At 35.1% G+C, this 18,881-nt stretch overlaps 1 protein-coding gene across 19 annotated transcripts in view; it reads right to left on the bottom strand.

Moving 5' to 3' along the window:
• Positions 1-18,881, bottom strand: part of arhgap27 (Rho GTPase activating protein 27) — a 79,350-nt gene that overhangs the window by 10,459 nt on the left and 50,010 nt on the right. For 8 of the 19 annotated variants that reach the window (XM_087275672.1, XM_087275687.1, XM_087275671.1 and 5 more), the window contains 10 exons: positions 14,469-14,933; positions 10,849-11,055; positions 10,622-10,702; positions 8,324-8,425; positions 5,565-5,636; positions 3,321-3,388; positions 2,946-3,033; positions 1,659-1,760; positions 411-509; positions 151-253 (listed from right to left, as the gene is read on the bottom strand). In XM_087275672.1, the coding sequence (XP_087131798.1) occupies positions 151-253; positions 411-509; positions 1,659-1,760; positions 2,946-3,033; positions 3,321-3,388; positions 5,565-5,636; positions 8,324-8,425; positions 10,622-10,702; positions 10,849-11,055; positions 14,469-14,933 (1,387 nt within the window). Of the gene's footprint in view, positions 1-150; positions 254-410; positions 510-1,658; positions 1,761-2,945; positions 3,034-3,320; positions 3,389-5,564; positions 5,637-8,323; positions 8,426-10,221; positions 10,309-10,621; positions 10,703-10,848; positions 11,056-14,468; positions 14,934-18,881 lie in introns of all 19 variants that reach the window. The other 11 variants (XM_087275668.1, XM_087275669.1, XM_087275682.2 and 8 more) reach the window with 3 other exon arrangements.

The raw sequence follows: 18,881 nt of genomic DNA, 5'->3' as shown, positions 1-18,881 counted from the left end.
AGTTAAGCAAATCATTATATAATGATGGCTTGTTCTGTAGACAATTGAGAAAAAATGCTTAAGGGGGCTAATAATATTGACAGGAAATACTGTTAAAAACTAAATATAGCAATGCAGAAAATCCAGAATGTGAGGAGCTGAATGCATTACCGGTGCTCATAGTTCTCTTTTCAAATGGTCTCTCCTCTCTGTCTAAGGTTGGAGATTTATCAATGACCTCGTCCTCTTCTTCAGAGTGATGCTGATCCCCGTTCTGATGGCCCACAGCAAAAACACACATGTAATTACACATCTGTCCACATTTGAAGCAAATCTGAGTCAAAACCACCCAGCAATTTTATACGGCATCGAATAAAATATACCGATTTTTGTTATTGATCATTTTTATACTATGATACTATAAGACTCACCAGCTGGTGTATGGTATCTAAGATAACTTTATGCCAGTCTTGGATGATGCTATCGGTGTCGTACTGGATCAAGTATTCGGCACCAGTCCGAGTCTTAAGCTGAATGAGCAAACACAACGTATTAAGAATACACACTCGTGAAGTGCACAGAGAACGTACAGTACACTCTAAAAAAAAAAGGTTCCTAGAGGTTCTATATAGAACCTTGGGGTTCTATACTTGGCCAGTAGAACCTTTTGGCCAAAAAATGGTTCCATTTAGAACCCTTTGAGTGCAAAGAACCTTTTTGATTAAAATGGTTCTATAGTTTTTGATTAATAACATAATTATCTAGTAAAGATTATACAATATTTATAAGCTATAACACAGATATACAAAGCTTTTTGAGTCAAAACCTAATAAAATGAATGATGTGGTCAAAAACTTTATCAGTGTACAGTATGATGGGATTTTCTTTCATTCAGGTTTGAACATTAGCATATAACTTATATTTTATATATACTTAATATTTAACATTTTTAACAAATTATTTTGTGAAATAAATAAAATAACCAGTTTATTTATTTAGACTGTGCAGTACCATGTTTTTATGATTTAAAAATGTATTTAAAACTAATAATCATCGTCGTGGACAGGTGGTGAAGAGCCTCGAGAGTGACGGTTAATTTTTCAAAAGGAGAAGTCCACCACAGATTCATCATTCACACTATATATATATATATATATATATATATATATATATATATATATATATATATATATATATATATATATATATATATATATATATACTTAAAGGTTTAATATTTCACAATACATTTAGCTTGCATTTTTGTGTCCTTCATAAATAACACCTGATCTTTCATCTATGGATAATTAAAAATATGATTGGCTTTAAAAAGTTTTAATAATATCCAGGGACGGACTGGCCATAGGGAGAACTGGGACTATTCCCGGTGGCCTGATGGTCAATCTAGCCTGCCACCGTGACTCTGGCCTGCCGGGCGTACACAGATTCGGTGCGGGCACGATCGCTGAACTGCTACCTAAACCCTTAAATGGTTCTAAATAGAACTATCTAACTTGAATTCGAAGAACCATTTGGGGTTCTATTTAATGAACCCTTAAAATGGTTCTATTTAGAAACTTTTTGGGGTTCCATATATGAAGCGCTTGATAAAACCATTTTTGGTTCTATATAGAACCGTTTCTTTTAAGAGTCTAAGCATACTGAAGGCTGTACTGTACCTCCAGAACGTTTTTCTTGCTTGATTTGTCCTTGGGCGCCCGGTTAATTGTGGCGCCTTTCAGATCCACTGTGAATTCTGGGAGTATCTGATTTGTCTTGCTCTTTGAAATATAAAACACAATCAGTGTCAGATATACATAAATGAAATACGGGGTTATGCAAAATCCTACACTGGAAAGATTGTTTTTTCAAGATGAAACAAAGGAAGATTTTAAATAAAAATATTGTGTCAAAACGTTTAAATCTGCATCAAATTAAATTGACAGAGATATAATCTTTTAACAAGTTTTAATAACATTACCTGACAAAAGTCTTGTCACTTTTAGAAACAATAAATAATAACTTGACTTCTAGTTGATCCTTTGGTATCAGAAGTGGCTTATATGAAAGGCAAAGGCCTCTAGATTACGCTTATTTTACCAAAATAAAATATGATCATGTCTTGGTTTTTAATGATTTAATTAGTACAGTAAGGTCTGACTTTGCTTAGTCAAAAGACTCGTCACTCAACAGGAATAATGTCCAGTATAGAATATAAAGTCATGCTGCAGACGAAAAAGAATGAATATTGTGTTTGACTCCATCATGAGCTTGGAGGACTGCATCCATACATCTCTGCAATGACTCAAATCACTTAATAATAAAGCCATCTTGGCAAAAAAAAGTGTTCTTGCAGGACTCCCAGAGTTCATCAAGATCCTTAGGATTCATCTTTAATGCCTCCTCCTTCATCTGCCCCAGACATGCTCTATAATATTCATGTCTGGTGACTGGGCTGGCCAATCCTGGAGCACCTTGTCCTTCTTTGCTTCGTGAAACTTTGATGTGGAGGCTGAAGTATGAGAAGGAGCGCTATCCTGCTGGAGAATTGTCCCTCTCCTGTGGCTTGTAATGTAATGGGCAGCACAAATGTCTTGATACCTCAGGCTGTTGATGTTGCCATCCACTCTGCAGATCTCTCGCACATCCCCATACTGAATGTAACCCCAAACCATGATTTTGCCCCCACCAAACTTGACTGATTTCTATGAGAATCTTGGGTTCATGAGGGTTCCAGTAGGTCTTCTGCAGTGTTTGTGATGATTGAGATGCAGCTCAACAGATGATTCAACAGAAAAATCTACTTTCTGCCACTTTTCCAAATGATCAACTTAAAGTCAAGTTATTTATTATTTGTTTCTCTATAACTAGGATCGACTGCATTTTTTTTTTTTACAGCAATAGCAATTGATTAACCTAGTTAACCCAAAATGACTGTATTTTTAACTGTGGTGCTCTGAACTCACTGATGCCCCGGCTGGTGTGGACTTCGGATCTTTATGGAAGGTCAGTTTACCTCCATGGAGAACTGTCCAGGAATGACCCCAGTTCTTCCTATTGGAGGATTGATGAAATGTTAGAATTTGACCCCAAAAAATCTACCTATAGCAGGGGTGACCAACCCTGTTCCTGGAGATCTACCTTCCTGCAGATTTCAGTTGCAACCCATATCAAACACACCTGCCTGTAATTATCAAGTGTTGATCAGGTCCTAATTAATTGGTTCAGGTGTGTTTGATCAGGGTTGGAGCTGAACTGTGCAGGAAGGAAGATCTCCAGGAACAGGGTTGATCACCACTGATCTATGGCCATTAAACCAAGATCACGATGGAAACCTTTACCTGACTTTCTTCCCATTTTCAGACACCTTTGTTTTGTTCAATATTCCAGCCTTCTCCAAATTTGAAACCTGAAATAAAAATATTATTATGTCAATAAATACAGCTTCGTTATCCATTTTATGATTAATATTAATTATTAACAAAATTAAGCGATAACAAAAGAGACAAAAATGTCTGATATCATGAGAGCAAAGTAAATGATAAGAGCTCGATATGGAAAATAGGTTATTATTGAGATATTTAATATTTAATTTAGGAACCAATTTATTGATATATTGACTACTTCATAAAGTATCACAAGCAGGTTAATGCTATCTACACACAAGAACATCAAACATGACTCACATAAACATAAAAACATAAAAAATATCTCTTATTAAACAATTCCTGTATTTTGTGATTCACAAGTGTTTTCCGTTTATTTACAGTTGTGAATTGCAATATGGGACGTTGATCTCTGCTCTGTCAACTTTTGATGTTGAAATTTTAACTCTACAGTTTCACAAAGTGACTTTTATTGACATTTTAGTAGTTTGAAATAATATAATGTATAAGAAATAATAATATATAGAGAGATAAGTCTTTAAAATAACAGAAAATGTACTGGTAGTTTATTAAAAGATGTTTGTAGCATAATATATAACACAAACACAAACAATTAATCACTTTAATATATTAAAAGTGTTAATAAAAGTCACTTTTTCAAACTTAAAAGTTGTTAGAAGAAGGATCAAGGCCTCATAATGCAATTCAAATGCATTAATAAACAGGCAAAAATAAAAACATGAATCACAAAATACGAGAAACGGCGAATGTACTGATCCTTTTTACAGTGTAGTTTGAGCTAAAAGCCCTTTAGTCAGATGTCAATGTCACTTGAATGTGCAGTCACAAATGTAAATTCATCTGCATTTCATTTAGTCATAAATAGCACTATTTCATCAAACAAGTTTCAAGCCAATATTTCATGCCTTTATGAATGACTGAAAAAAACCTAGTCCAGAAGTAAAAATGGCATTGGATGGTAAATGAATAGTACATTTATATTTACCAGGCTACTATATATTTACTGTAGGGATATTTAAATGAGTATTACAGTACTGTTATTGCAAATCTCTAATTGTAAATATAAATGTACAGCTACTGCTATATCTTGCCAGACTGTAGGTTTCACTATTAACCACAAGAGGTCAGTGTGACAAAAATAATACTGCATGAATTTATTATTTATCTGCTGATTTGACCACTTCTGCTCCTAATTTGCAGAAGCAGTTTTATTTGAGCGCTAAAATAATATGAATGCCTACATGAACAAATACTATGGTAATTTATAACAAATACTGAACCATACTATAGTAAAGTGTATTAAATATAGTATTTACAGCTCTTCAGTATTGAATGTGGCTCTCAAACTGTGGTGCGTGTCCACTAGTAGTACACGGGCTGCCTTCTAGTGGTACGCAGAGTAATCCAACATGTCATATGTACATGCAACATATATTTAAAAATTTATCAAAAATGGTTCATATATGAATATGATGACATAAAGCCTATTTTTATGAGGTCTAAGCAGCATTTCCAGGCTTTGATGAATGGGATATTATAGGTTAATACTTTACATTTAAGTACACGAGATTTCTTTTTACTTTTTTAGAACAGCAGCCTACCATTTTTAATGAACTTTTAAAAGCACATTTTAATTTAAACGTTGATATTTTATTTTGTTTGTTTGTTTTTTACATATAAGCACAGCAGTGTTAATGTTCAAACTATTTATAAGGTTTAAAGTGGCCGATAATAATAAATATTAGGCCTGCTACACTACTGTATTTCAATACTGGTTATATGGTGGCACTTGGAGGGACATTTTTTTTCTGAGGTGGTACTTGATGAAAAAAGTTTGAGAACTCCTGTGCTAAAGCATGCTGTTGTATTAAATTAATTGGTAAACTAAAATAAATACTACAGTATACTTTAGTTTTCACTACAGCAAACAATGTCGTATTGTAGTATATACAGGAAATGTACAGTATTGTTTTTTTGTTTATAGTACTATAGTTAGTTGTTGTATTAGCATGGCAACTATCGAATGTACATAACTAATTAATTCAAGTCCTTCAGAAACAGTGCTTACTATAAACGACTATAGTATTTTTGATGTGGGTGTTGTCTGAAGATTTCATTTAATTACTGGTGTTTATTCCAATATTTAGAAAGGTATTAATGTTTGGTCTGGTGTCTTACGTTGTGTGGCGTATCAGGAGAGCTGGAGGCTTCACTGTCTGATGTATTCTGAATATATGATGAATGATTCTTCTGTTAAAATAAAATGACAAACTCAAAAAATGAATCATGAGGTAAAATTCGCACACTGCATGCCTGTCCAGTATGATGGTGCTTCAATGAAAAAAGTTCACAAAGTAAAATGGGATTAATGCATTTGTTTGTGCAATGGCAGGCTATAAAAACTGAATGAGGAGGAGGGTTTAAATAGAGCGACAAACTGAGCCTCAGGTGCACTTCAGGAGCCAATTTGGGAAACAATGCCACTAAGGACATGCATGAAGGATCAGGTGTTCATCACAGGCATCATTCCACAAAGCAAGGTTAACCATTTGCTAAATCCTGGCACTGTTTCCCATTCCATTCAATTATGGGGTTGCTCCACCCCTTTTGAATGTCAGTTTTCTCACCCATTTTCAGTATATTAAAATTGTTATGTTCTATATTGACCTTATTCTGCAATGTGGAAGTGCGCTCGTATTTTGCAATTGTTTTAGTACTTTCGATTCAGTTGCCTATGGGAGAAATTACTAGGAATAATACCTGTCAGAAAATGGTCAAAATACTTGCTCTAAAAACAACTGTTTGCATGACTATACAGACAAAGTAGAATAGGATAACATGAAAATATCACTTGGCAACATCAAGCAGCAGAACAAGCTGTTTTTAACATATAAAATGAATGGAAGTGAATGAGACCGGAAGTCTCGAGCCAAAATGATTCAAATGGCTGCGCCTGCTCGTCCACGGAGAATAAGGTAAATACTGTAGACCCAGATCACAAAGGGAAAAGTTGAACACTCCTATCCCACAGAACAGGTCTACACTTCAATATTTCATTAAACAAACAAAATAGCTTTGTGTTATTAGTCTTATTCCTCGATGCTATGAGATTTCTGTCTCTACATAGCAAAGCATTTATCATCTCTCTGTACTGTATATCTCGCAGGGTGAAATTCTGTTACGATCAAAATAGTGAACAGAGCACAATCCCACCAGCAGTGAAAGCGCACATGTTGGAAAAATGTTGCTAGATGAAACTAGATGGAAAACAAAAATAAATGTAAGCGGTGCGAACATGAAATAGTTTAGTGCACTTAGTGTCCAGTGTGTGGCCCTCTCATTTTTAAAATTAAATTAAATTAAATTAAATTAAATTGAATTAAATTAAATTAAATTGAATTGAATTAAATTGAATTGAATTAAATTAAATTAAATTAAATTAAATTAAATTAAATTAAATTAAATTAAATTAAATTAAATTAAATTAAATTAAATTAAATTAAAGCCAAACTACCTTTAAATTGGGATGACAGCAATGCTACACATGTATTGCCAAAGCATTTATGATGTTTACATTAAATTGAACTTATGTAAACAAATTACATAGTAGTAGTTAATTAGTAAATATTGTGAAAAAGAACACACTATAATCTATAAAAACTAATAATCAACATTATATTTAATAATCAGCATTTTAGGATTAATTTAAAACAATTTAGAATTGTGTGTGTGAGTAAGAAGACAGAAAGGCACACACACACACACACACACACACACACACACACACACACACACACACACACACACACGCACACAATTCTGAGTTGTTATAAATTGTTATACACACATCCTCTGGAGGATACTTCAAACAAAATCATAAAGGGAACTAATATGATGTAATTTCGAACAAATTCCGGCCAAAGTGAAGCTCATTTTAAGGCGGGTCCTGGAACTCTGGAAGTCAGACAGAAGTTAGCAACATCAATAAACTGGAGGATCGAGTAGCAGAGCGGGTGCAGATGAATGTTTGCTGAGAGATTTTAAGTACACATAAAAATAAGTAAACATGAAATCAAAACTAACCATACAGATTTTGTTAGCTCACATTGCTAGTTTTGTGGTGAACAGTTCATCTGTGAATGCCATGAAGAAAAGCAAAATAGTTTGCCCTTGTAATCTAAAATTAAAATCATTAGGTCACATTAGGTCTGTCTGAGGCATTGGGTGTGGCTAACATACTTAACCACACCCCTTCAACTGTCAGTTTTGACATCGCTATGACAACAAACAGAAATGGTGAAGAGGAGGTGTCTGTTAGGTTGTATTAACTTTCCCCAAACCCATTTCCTGATCTTTCTGAATGAAATACCTACTTTACTACATCCAATCAGCTCAGAGAAGCAAAAAACAAGCCACGATCACTGTTTCTCATTAATTATTCCATTTCTCTAGGAACTGCGTCACAATAGGAAAAAGAAACGGCTGCATATTCAGGTTCATGTGAACTTTAAAGATTCAGAGTCACACTTCAGAAAATAAGCACAACCGCATCGCTCCATGTCTTAATAAAGTTCGAAACATTGCTCCATTCAGTGTCTGTCCACCGCTAATATAAAGCAACGTGACGTGTTGCGGCGTTGGCACTTCTCACTGGACAAGGCTGTTTGCTAGGTGTTTATAAACTGTTCTTCTCTCTCAGCTGCCATTGTTGTTGTGGTTAGCAGTATACACATTTAAACCCTGCCCACTGCAGCGCAGGGATGTTGGAAGGTTTGAAAACATTACACCGTCACTCAGCTTTATTTTTGGCCTTTGTTTGTTTGTTTAATGAATACCGGAGTCTTGAGTGGCATCATTTCCATCAACATGCTCTAATAGTCAACAAACACAAAGACTCAAATTAGTGACAAAATGTATCTACGTGTGTGAATACATACATCATCCGGGTATCCTGCACTGTGTCTCCAGTTGGATCCCACTGTGTCCTGCTCTCCTGAGGCCCCGTTTCCCACTCCATACTGTCCTGGACTGGCAGAGTACTAAAAGAGTGAGAGACGTTTTAAACTTTAGAATAACTCTTTTTGTACATTTTGTACACTGTAAAAAAAAAAGTCATGTTTATTTAAACGTCTTATATATAGGTTATATATATATATAATATATGGTATGTGTTATAAAAGAAAATATACTATCAAGGATGTGCCTTTACCAAATGAGAACTGTGCTAAATCTGACAGATCGCATTGTGTGTCTTTCTTATTTCTTCCTTTTAAAATGCTATCATTCTTCTAATATTCTTGTTTTTATAGAGCTCTCTGAATTACCATTGCATTTGAAATGTACTATATAAATAAACCTGCCTTCCTATTTCTTTGTTTATTATAAATAAATGACTAGGTATTTCTGAGTAAAACCATTTTTTAAAAAATCCTACAGTTTTCTCAGCTGAAAAATATACATGTACAGTTGAAGTCAGAATTATTAGCCCCTGTTTATTTTTTCCCTGATTTCTGTTTAATAGAGAGATTTTTTCAACTTATTTCTAATCATAATAGTTTTAATAACTCATCTCTAATAACTGTTTTATTTTATCTTTGCCATGATGACAGTAAATAATATTTGACTAGATATTTTTCAAGACACTTCTCTACAGCTTAAAGTGACATTTAAAGGTTTAACTAGATCAATTAGGTTAACTAGGCAGGTTAGGGTAATTAGACAAGTTATTGTATAGCGATGGTTTGTTCTGTAGACTATCAAAAATATATATAGCTTAAAGGGGCTAATAATATTGACCTTAAAATGTTTTTCAAAAAATAAAAAACTGCTTTTATTTTAGCCGAAATAAAACAAATAAGACTTTCTCCAGAAGAAAAAATATTCTCAGACATATTGTGAAAATTTCCTTGTTAAACATCATTTGGAAAATATAAAAAAAATAATAAAAAATATATCAAAGTTGGGCTAATAATTCTGTCTTCAATTGTATATGGAGTTTTATTTAGCCAAAATCCTGTTCCCAAAATCCAGTTCTCTGTTTAATGGAAAAAGCACTCCCTCGTGTGCTATCTATGTAAGGCAGAAATAACTATTTTCTGATCAGGCCCATAAACGCAACTAAAACTTGTCATTTACTGCTAAATACAGACTATACAACTGATACATCATGCATCACTAACTCCAGCCATTCAGATTCCACTCAACTTTCAAGAGTTCACACTCTGATCATTGATAGTGAAGCGTGTTTGGCATGCTGTCCCAGGAGAGAGCCCTGAGCTCAGAAGATCCTCGAGCCAGGGGCTCCCCCCTGTTTCATTGGAAGAGAGGGGAGTTTGAGATCAGATAGGTCTTGAGAACTCCCCCTGGCCTATTCCTTGATTATTAAGTGTTGCCACGGCAGAATGAACTGCCATCTATTCCAGCATATGTTTATGTAGTGAATGCCCAGCATTAAAACCCTCATATACTGTGCCAATTTGGTTTATTGAATTCACTTATACTGTATGTGGGAGCACAAGCGCATTGCTCCATGTCTTATTAAAGTTAAACCTTGTTCCATTCAGTCTGTCCTTGGCTAATATAAAGCAATGTGACGTGTTGCGGCGTTGGCACTTCTCGCTGGATAAGGCTGTTTGCTAGATGTTTATAAACTGTTCTTCTCTCTCAGCCACCATTGTTGTAGTGTTAAGCATTATACACATTTAAACCCTGCGTAATACTGTATGGAGGGAGCCCCGCGCTCGAGGATATTCTGTGGGGGAAACCGGAGCACCCGGAGGAAACCCATGCAAACACAGGGAGAACATGCAAACTCTACACAGAAACGCCAACTGACCCAGCCTGGACTTGAACCAGCGACATTCTTGCTGTAGGGCAACAGTGCTAACCACTGAGCTGCCACGCCACCCTGTCCTGGATTAATCTAGGAAAGAGGGGGAGGAGTAATTGTGAATGGGGGATTCTTCAAGAGGAAGATGACTAAGGTAAGGAAATCTGATTATTTATGTATGTGTAGATTCGTCTGATTGGTAAATCATAAGATAGCTAATCATAATCACATGAACCTCTCGAAAATAAACGTAACTTAAAGAGCATGTAAAGCAGACTACATTAACACATTAACCCTAACACACACTTCTAATAATCAAACATTACTGTGTGCTGGTGTGAGCACTGATCTGTTATGATAATCATTGTTCTTGATGTGAAGAAGAACCATGCGAAACGTTCCGCACCTCAGGTAAATTCCACTGGGACTTGCTTCCGTCTCTCAGGTAATAGTACGTCCGTCCCTGATCGTCGAGCGACTTGATCCACTGTCAACAAGACATTTCATTAAGTTCCCCAAATTACAAAACTCGCCTACAGCCATACTACCACTAATAATAGAAAGCTAATCAGCCCAAATAGAAAGTCAGCCCAAAAGGAGGAGACGTGAAGGTCAGTGTCACGGGTCTTGTACCTGCTCCTGTGTGTATTCGCTGGTGAAGGTCCAGGTACCCTCAGAGTCGATGTCGAGACTCCAGCCGGCCGGACTGCTGCGGTCCAGACTGACCCGCGGGATGGAGACCTTCTTCACATGAATCAGAGAATACTCAGCTGGGATGGAGACAGGAGACGCCTCCTCCAGCTCAGGGGATGCTGGGTAATCTTCCTCTGGAAGCGGAGGCTGTATTTTAGGGGAATACAAATATATAAGTTAGTGCTGGACAGGCGGCGCAGTGGTGCAGTAGGTAGTGCTGTCGCCTCACAGCAAGAAGGTCGCTGGTTTGAGCCTCGGCTGGGTCAGCTGGCATTTCTGTGTGTTTGCATGTTCTCACTGCGTTCGCATGGGTTTCCTCTGGGTGCTCCGGTTTCCCCCACAGTCCAAAGACATGCGGTACAGGTGAATTGGGTAGGCTAAATTGTCCGTAGTGTATGAGTGTGTGCGGATGTTTCCCAGAGATAGGTTGTGGCTGGAAGGGCATCCGCTGCGTAAAAACGTGCTGGACAAGTTGGTGGTTCATTCTGCTGTGGCGACCCCTGATTAATAAAGGGACTAAGCCAAAAGAAAATGAATGAATGAATGAATGAATGAATAGTGCTGGACATAAATGAATCACATTTAATTACATCCAAAATAAAAGTCTGTTTTGACATAGTAAACTGAATGTCTGTGTACTGTGTATATTTATTATCTACATGTAAATACACAGATGCATATATATATATACTGTACAATAATATAATACAAATTATTGATACATTTAAATATCTAACAATATTGTTTTATATATTCTCAAAATAAACTTTTATTTTGACAGTGATTGATTAATTGTGATTAATCTTTGCCCAGCACTAATATAAGTATGAATCAAAATGTATTTTATTTTACTTTTACATTAAATTACAACTGAAAAAAGGAACATTATTGATTAAAATGAAAATGCATTTATTATTGAAATTTTGTTGGGCATAGAAATGACCAGATTCAGAATTAATGTTATAATAATGTATGCAACTAATAAAAACTTGATTATTTTGACAGAACAGAGTAGTTTTTAAATGACGGTTCTGAAAATATCATCACTGTATAATTATTTTAATTTGTTTTAAATACTTTAACAAATTTTTTTACAACAAAAAAGTAAAAAAAAAAAAACTAAATATAATATGGTAAAAAACCTATAATATAATATGATAATCCCTCAGTAAGGCATACACCGATATTCAAGGATTCAATATATTGTGATTATATTGATTTAATAAATAAACATTTAGAGATTTTTTAAGAATGTTCAGATTGTATTATGGCGTGCAACATGCTGAAAAATTTATTGAAAATGCAGTGTCTGGTTATAGGGCCACTGTTTATTACCACTTTACATTAACAGGGTTTCTGCAGCTTTCACTAAGTTAAATTCAAGACTTTTAAAAACATTTTTAAGACCATTATGAATGAAACTTTAGACTCGTAAAGGGTTAAATGCTAAGGAATTTTTCAAATGGCCCAAAGAAAAAAGATTTTTTATTTGCCGTATTAAAAAACAAAAATATTCTAATTTAATTCACCTTATTCTCTGCGGATGAGTGGGCGCTGCCATTTGAATCTTTTTGGCTTGAGACTTCCGGTCTCATTCACTTCCATTCATTTTTTGATGTTAAAAACTGCTCATTACAGTGCTTGATGTTGCACTTTGATATTTTCTTATTATATTATTCTACTTGGTCTGTATAGTCATGCAAACATTTGTTTGTAGAGCAAGTAGTTTGACCGTTTTCTGCCGTTGATTAATCCTAGTCATTTCTCCCATAGGCAACTGAATCTGAAGTTCTACGACAATCGCGAAAACAGGCGCACTTCCGCATTTTAGAATAAGGTCAATACATTTAATTATAATACAATACTAAATAAATAATAATAAATTACAATATTTGAGATATTTCTCAGCAAAAAATTAAAAATATTGTGTAAAATAAAATCCTTCAAAAAATAATAAACAAATGTTTTAAAAGTTTTAAAAACTATATGAAACTAAATCCATGCACAACAATCTGTCCACAGCAGTAAACACATGGAGCACTTTTAAACAAATGTAATTATAAGGAGAATAATTAAACCATTATGATAAACAAAGTTAAAAATGACCTTTTTAAATAAAAAGTTGAAAGTTTTATTGAGATGGGTTGTTGGTGATTGTATGGGGTTTGGCAAGATTGGGTAGCAATGCATGAACAATGATAAATTAAGACCTGTTTAAAAAAGATTTAAGACCTACAACACAACATTAGAGTAAATTCAACTTTTTAAGACCTAAAATTTGGATTTTGGGATTTAAGACATTTTAAGACTTTTTAAGACCCTGAGGAAACTCTGAATATTTCCATTTGTTAACAGTAAATTAACTAAAATCACAAGCAAAACTATAACAAATGTATTAATTTTATGTGATAAAAATTTCCTAGGTAATGCCTTTAATGCAACAGTAACACTTTACAATAAGGTTCCTTAATTAATGCATTTACTAACATGAACTAATCATGAACAACACTTGTACAGCATTTATTAATCATAATTGAACATTTACTAATGCATTATTAACATTCTTGTTAACATTAGTTAATGCACCATGAGTTAACATGAACTAATAATGAACTACTGTATTTTCATTAACTAACGTTTACTAAAATGAACAAATACAGTAGTAAATGTATTGTTCATTGTTTGTTCATCTTAGTAAATGCATTAATTAATGAACCTTATTGTAAAGTGTGACCAATGCAACAAAATCTAAAGTTATAATCCTTTTATTGAACAGAGTTAATAGCAAATAAAATTGAGTTGTATTTTGTTGTCTAGTGTTGAATTGAATGCATTAGCTAACATTATCTAATGTGAATTTATTGTGAATTGTGGTCTATTTGTACTTTTGTTCATATTATTATTATTTTGTTTGAAAGATTAGTTTACTCGGATGCATATACAGTTGAAATCAGAATTCTTAGCTCCCCATTGGGGAAATAAAAAAACAGGGGGGCTAATAATTCAGGAGGGCTAATAATTCTGACTTCAACGGTACAATAAAGCAAAACACAAAGTATTTTTTTGTTATGAAAACTTTTAAAGTAACCTTTTTTGCAGCTTAAGTCAATATCCTGATATTACAGTGTTTCATTCATTCATTTTCCTTCAGCTTAGTGCCTAATTTATCAGGGGTTGCCACAGCGGAATGAACCGCCAACTATTCTGGCATATGTTTTACACAGTGGATGCCCATCCAGCAGCAACCCTGTACTATAAAACAGTAAACACTCATTCACACACTTGTACACTACGGCCAATTTTGTGTACTTAATTCATCTACGGAGCATGTGTTTGGGCTGTGGGGGAAACCGGAGCACCCGGAGGAAACTCCACACAGAAACGCCAACTGACCCAGCCGGGACTCGAACCAGCGACCTTCTTGCTGTGAGACGACAGTGCTAACCACTAAGTTACCGTGGCGGCACAGTATTTCATGATAACAGTTGCAACAAGAAATTGTACTGCATCATATTCCTAATCACAGTACACATCAGAGCAATGCACAATAATCTCCATACCGGACAATCATCCAGAAACATCAGGCGTCCAGGTGAGTCGACATCCTCCGGAGGATCCCATGAGCTCTGACCTGACACAGTGTTGAAGAAATAATGTCTGCCTGTGCTCTCATCTAAAACCTTCTCCCAGTCCGAGCTCCACCTGCGCGGAGCAGGAGCTACGGGCGAGCAGGCGGGAGACTGAGGGAAAGACGGAGGCGATCGACCCCCTTCTGTGCCCACCGGCGACTCCATTGAGCGGCTGCTGAGCGGATTCTCCCAGGTGCTGCGGCCAGTGGAGGGCTGATAGTAGAACTCTTGGCCGCTCTGGTCGTCAGTGTGGACCTGCCATCCTGCTGAGTCCAGAAGGAAGTTTTCAGGAGGCTCTGGAAAATCCTGCAGCAAAGAAGCGATGGGGCTGGAGTTGTTGATGGTGGTTTGACGCTTCCGAGGGATGTTCACATACACCGCTGTGTCATCCTCCACCTGATGGGCAAACATGTCAGAACGCAGATATGAAGAGCTGATGGCACACTTTTCCTCACATAGACTTGAGGTTACAATGATTAAACTACTAATGTACTTGTATTAGCCAAGGATGGCTAAATGTGATGATGACCTCTTTACCAGCAACATGAAACTGTTTACAGCTACTAAAACAAAAAAATCATATCAATATCTTTACTTAACATATAAATCAAGGTTACTACAGTTAACTAAAGCCATAAGCATAAAATATGGCAAGTGTATTATTTATAAACTTCAATTTAATAATAAAGATTAACAGAACCATAATGAAACAAAAACATGTCCTACATTGTAAAGATATCAGTTAATGAACAGTTCTGTGTTTTGTGTCAAGTGTTTTCTGTTGTGAGTTGCATTATGGGATGTCGATCTCGGCTCTGTCGACTTTTGATGTTGAACATTTAACTCTACAGTTTAACAAAATGACTTTTATTGACATTTTAAGAGTTTAAAATAATAATATCATGCATTAGAAATAATAATATATGGAGAAATAAGTCAGGAAAATAACAGAAAATGTACAGCTAGTTTATTACAAGATTTTTGTACTGTAATATACAACATCAACCCAGACAATACATCACTTTAAACTATTAAAAATATTCATAAAAGTCACTTTTTCAAGGTTAAAGGTTGTTGGAAGAATGATCAAGGTCCTATAATCAATTTAAAATATAAATAATTAGGGAAAATAAAATAAAAACATGAATTACAAAATGCAGGAAACAGCTAATCTACGCATATTTGTTTTACAGTGTGGTTAGTAGTGCTCCTTTTTGTTAAGTACAAAAATAACAAAACAAAAACAACAAAAAAACCTTAAACTCAATGAAAATATTTATTTGTAATCAAACTGTGAACTTAGGAGGAAAAATAACAGGGAGAAAACAGTTGACCATGGCTCAGTTATACCATAGACAAGTTTTGAGTAAAGCTCAGAGTATTCTGTCAGATGATTCCCATCCTATGCACCACGAGTTTTATCTTCTCCCTTTTAAAATTCGATACAGAACTCCTATTAGTAAAACAAATCGGTTTAAACTTTCATTCATCCCCTCAGCTGTAAAGTTTTTAAAGTTAGGGTGGAATTTGTATTGTATGATGCACTTGTGTGTATTATGTGTGACATGCTTGTATGCTGCAACCAAATTGCCTTCGGGAAATGAATAAAGACTGACTGACTGATAAGAGTTAATTTTCAGAAATTACCTGAATAAATATTTAAAAAGTATTTAAATAAATCCATTGATGTATGGTTTGTTTGGAGATAAAAAAATGAAAATTTAAAACCTGAGGGTTCAAAAAAGCCTAAATACTGAGAAAATCACATTTTGAATCAAATGCTTAGCAATCAAACGTTGACTTCTAATATATTTACAAGCAAAATAATCTGCCAACGGTTTAAGCTATATAGTCTTGTTTTTCATTTGGACATAAGGTTGTTTTGCTTTGCCCATTGGTAGATTATTTTGATTGCTTTAAGGAAAAACTCACTTAATTTTGGCATATTATTTCTTAAAACAAGCTTGTCTAGAAAAATGCTTCTTGATTTAAAAATTTTATTAGATATTTGGACTAGAAACAAGACAAAAAATCTAAGTAAGAAAAGCATTTTTACAGTCTACAGTAGGAAATGTATAAAATATGTTCGTGAATCATGATCTTTACTGAATATTATACTCTATTCTTATGCTTTCATAAAAAACAGGAAAGATGAAATTTTAGAAGGCCTTTAGAAGCTTTAGACCTGAATGTAATTTGATTCACTCAACCTTTTCCAGTGATGCTGACCTTATGCAAACAGCTGATTGTGTGAAGTCACAAACGTTTAGACAAAGGACAAAACAGGCAGTAAATGGAGCATCTGCTTTAACAGCCTCTTCCCCAATACTCAGCTGGAGGAACTCCCACATCAGCAGAAAAACAAAACACTCAGAACCTCAATTCAACCCATCGACTACTGATTTAAAAATCATGGTTAGCCAAAGAAAAAGAGAAACATGTAATATCAAGTGTAACGAATGGAGGAAGATCAAACAGACGCATTTCATCATTACATGAACTTTTTAAGCAGCCCCCAGAAACCCACCCCACTGGGAGTTCACATGTAAATAGCAAACCTATTTAAGGACCTGAACCTCTTCTACGCCTCTCTACGCTCTTCTGTACCGGCTCTCTTTGACTCCTCTGTCTCTGACCCTTACTCTTCTTTCAAAAATGTAACCCCGGCTTTAGGCCTTGTTTAAGCTTCGGCCAGGCTTTGGCCTTTATAACTCTTCAGAGACTTTCAGCAATCAAGCAAAGTCCCTATTCTGGACCATTTCACCTCATAACCTTGTTGAAATGCGGATCAAGCAATTAGGATGGAGAAGGAGAATCAGAATGAGCCTGGGTTAGCTAGAGAGCCACTTGTCATTTTTAAAATAATACATTTACATTAAAATGAGAAAAAATACAGCCTACAAAAACTTTAGCCTAATAAACACTTCCTGTTTTTGTATCTTTTAATGTTTTTTGTATTATACAGTTGTGCAAGCTGTAATATTTTCTCCTAACATATTCATTGGGGTGTACTTAATGTATTGGTGTGATACGTTTTGGTTTGGACTAATTTAATGTATGAGCAAGAAGCTAAAAGGCAAAAAAAAAAACTCAGCATCTCATATAAAGTTTGTTGACATATATATAGTAGGCCCGAAGTCACGTGTACCATCACTTAAAAAAAAGCACTTCCTGTGCGCGCAGCTCTCAGGAAACAGAACAAGAGCTAACAGTCTCAAAAAAAAGCAAACCACAAGCAGATATAGTGTAAGCATGTTATCTGGTTTTGTTTGTTCTATTTAGAGATGACAAAAGACCCAGCAGAGAAACCCGACATGCTCTCGTCTCGATAAGAGAACTGAGGCTTGGTTCTTTCTCACATTTGTTTGCTGTATGATCGATTATGGCCTGTTATTATTGTATTTTGATTGTGATTTTGATACAGTATGTGATGGTACTGCTGTGATAGCCAGCGGTTAGAGAGCTGATCCAGGAACAGGGCAGTCTGTAAACATGAGAGTTACTTAATTTTTTGTTTTGTTTAAGATGTTGTTTGCAGGCCATCAACAAAGAGGATTAGCTGGTATTATGTAAATGTGTTAAGAATCTACAAAGAAAAGAAACTGCAATTAATGTTTACTTTTACAAAGGTTTAGATTTGACTGAATTGAACTTTACTGATCATGCACTGACCTTTAAAACTTTAAAGACGTGTACTTTTAAAGACAGCTTCAAACTGCATTATTTGAAACAGCACAATAGGTACATTATAAAGCACATAATGAGCCTTATACACCCGGCTCAATAAGACACAAGACATGTTTGGCATGATTTGTTGCTATTTTCAGACCAGCGCAACCCTAATTTTTTATGTTTTCCGTCACGTTTTTTTAATTGCAAATCCATTTGTGCCACTTTGTAAACTCTTGGGCGCGCTGGTCTAAAATTGAGATGTGTTATGCGGATTGTTGGCGGGTTGCTATTTTGAAGAACTGAAAAAGACTGCACCAATGACCATGTAAAAGCAGATCTAAAGTCTGGCGCAGAGTGCTTTAGTTGTGCACCTATGTGGGGTCAAACGCTTACACATTGCTCAATACATACAGGATGTACAACACTACACAAAAATTAAAGGATTACAAAAAATATTATTTACTACATAAAGATGAAATCCACTACCTCCATGCCTCATCTTAGGGGCTTTTTCAGTTTATTCATGACAATTTGCATTAGTATAATGTTATTATCATTAGCAGTATTATTTATTACATGCATATTTATATTTGTTTTAATAAAAAGATTTGTTTAGATTTGTCCACCTGTCGGGTTTTGGAGACGTCTGCATCACCATATGGAGAATAAGTA

This window comes from Danio rerio, chromosome 12 (assembly GCF_052040795.2).
Source record: "Danio rerio strain M-AB ecotype USA chromosome 12, GRCz13ab, whole genome shotgun sequence".
NCBI lineage: Eukaryota > Metazoa > Chordata > Actinopteri > Cypriniformes > Danionidae > Danio > Danio rerio.
This window is presented reverse-complemented; position numbering and strand designations above follow the sequence as displayed.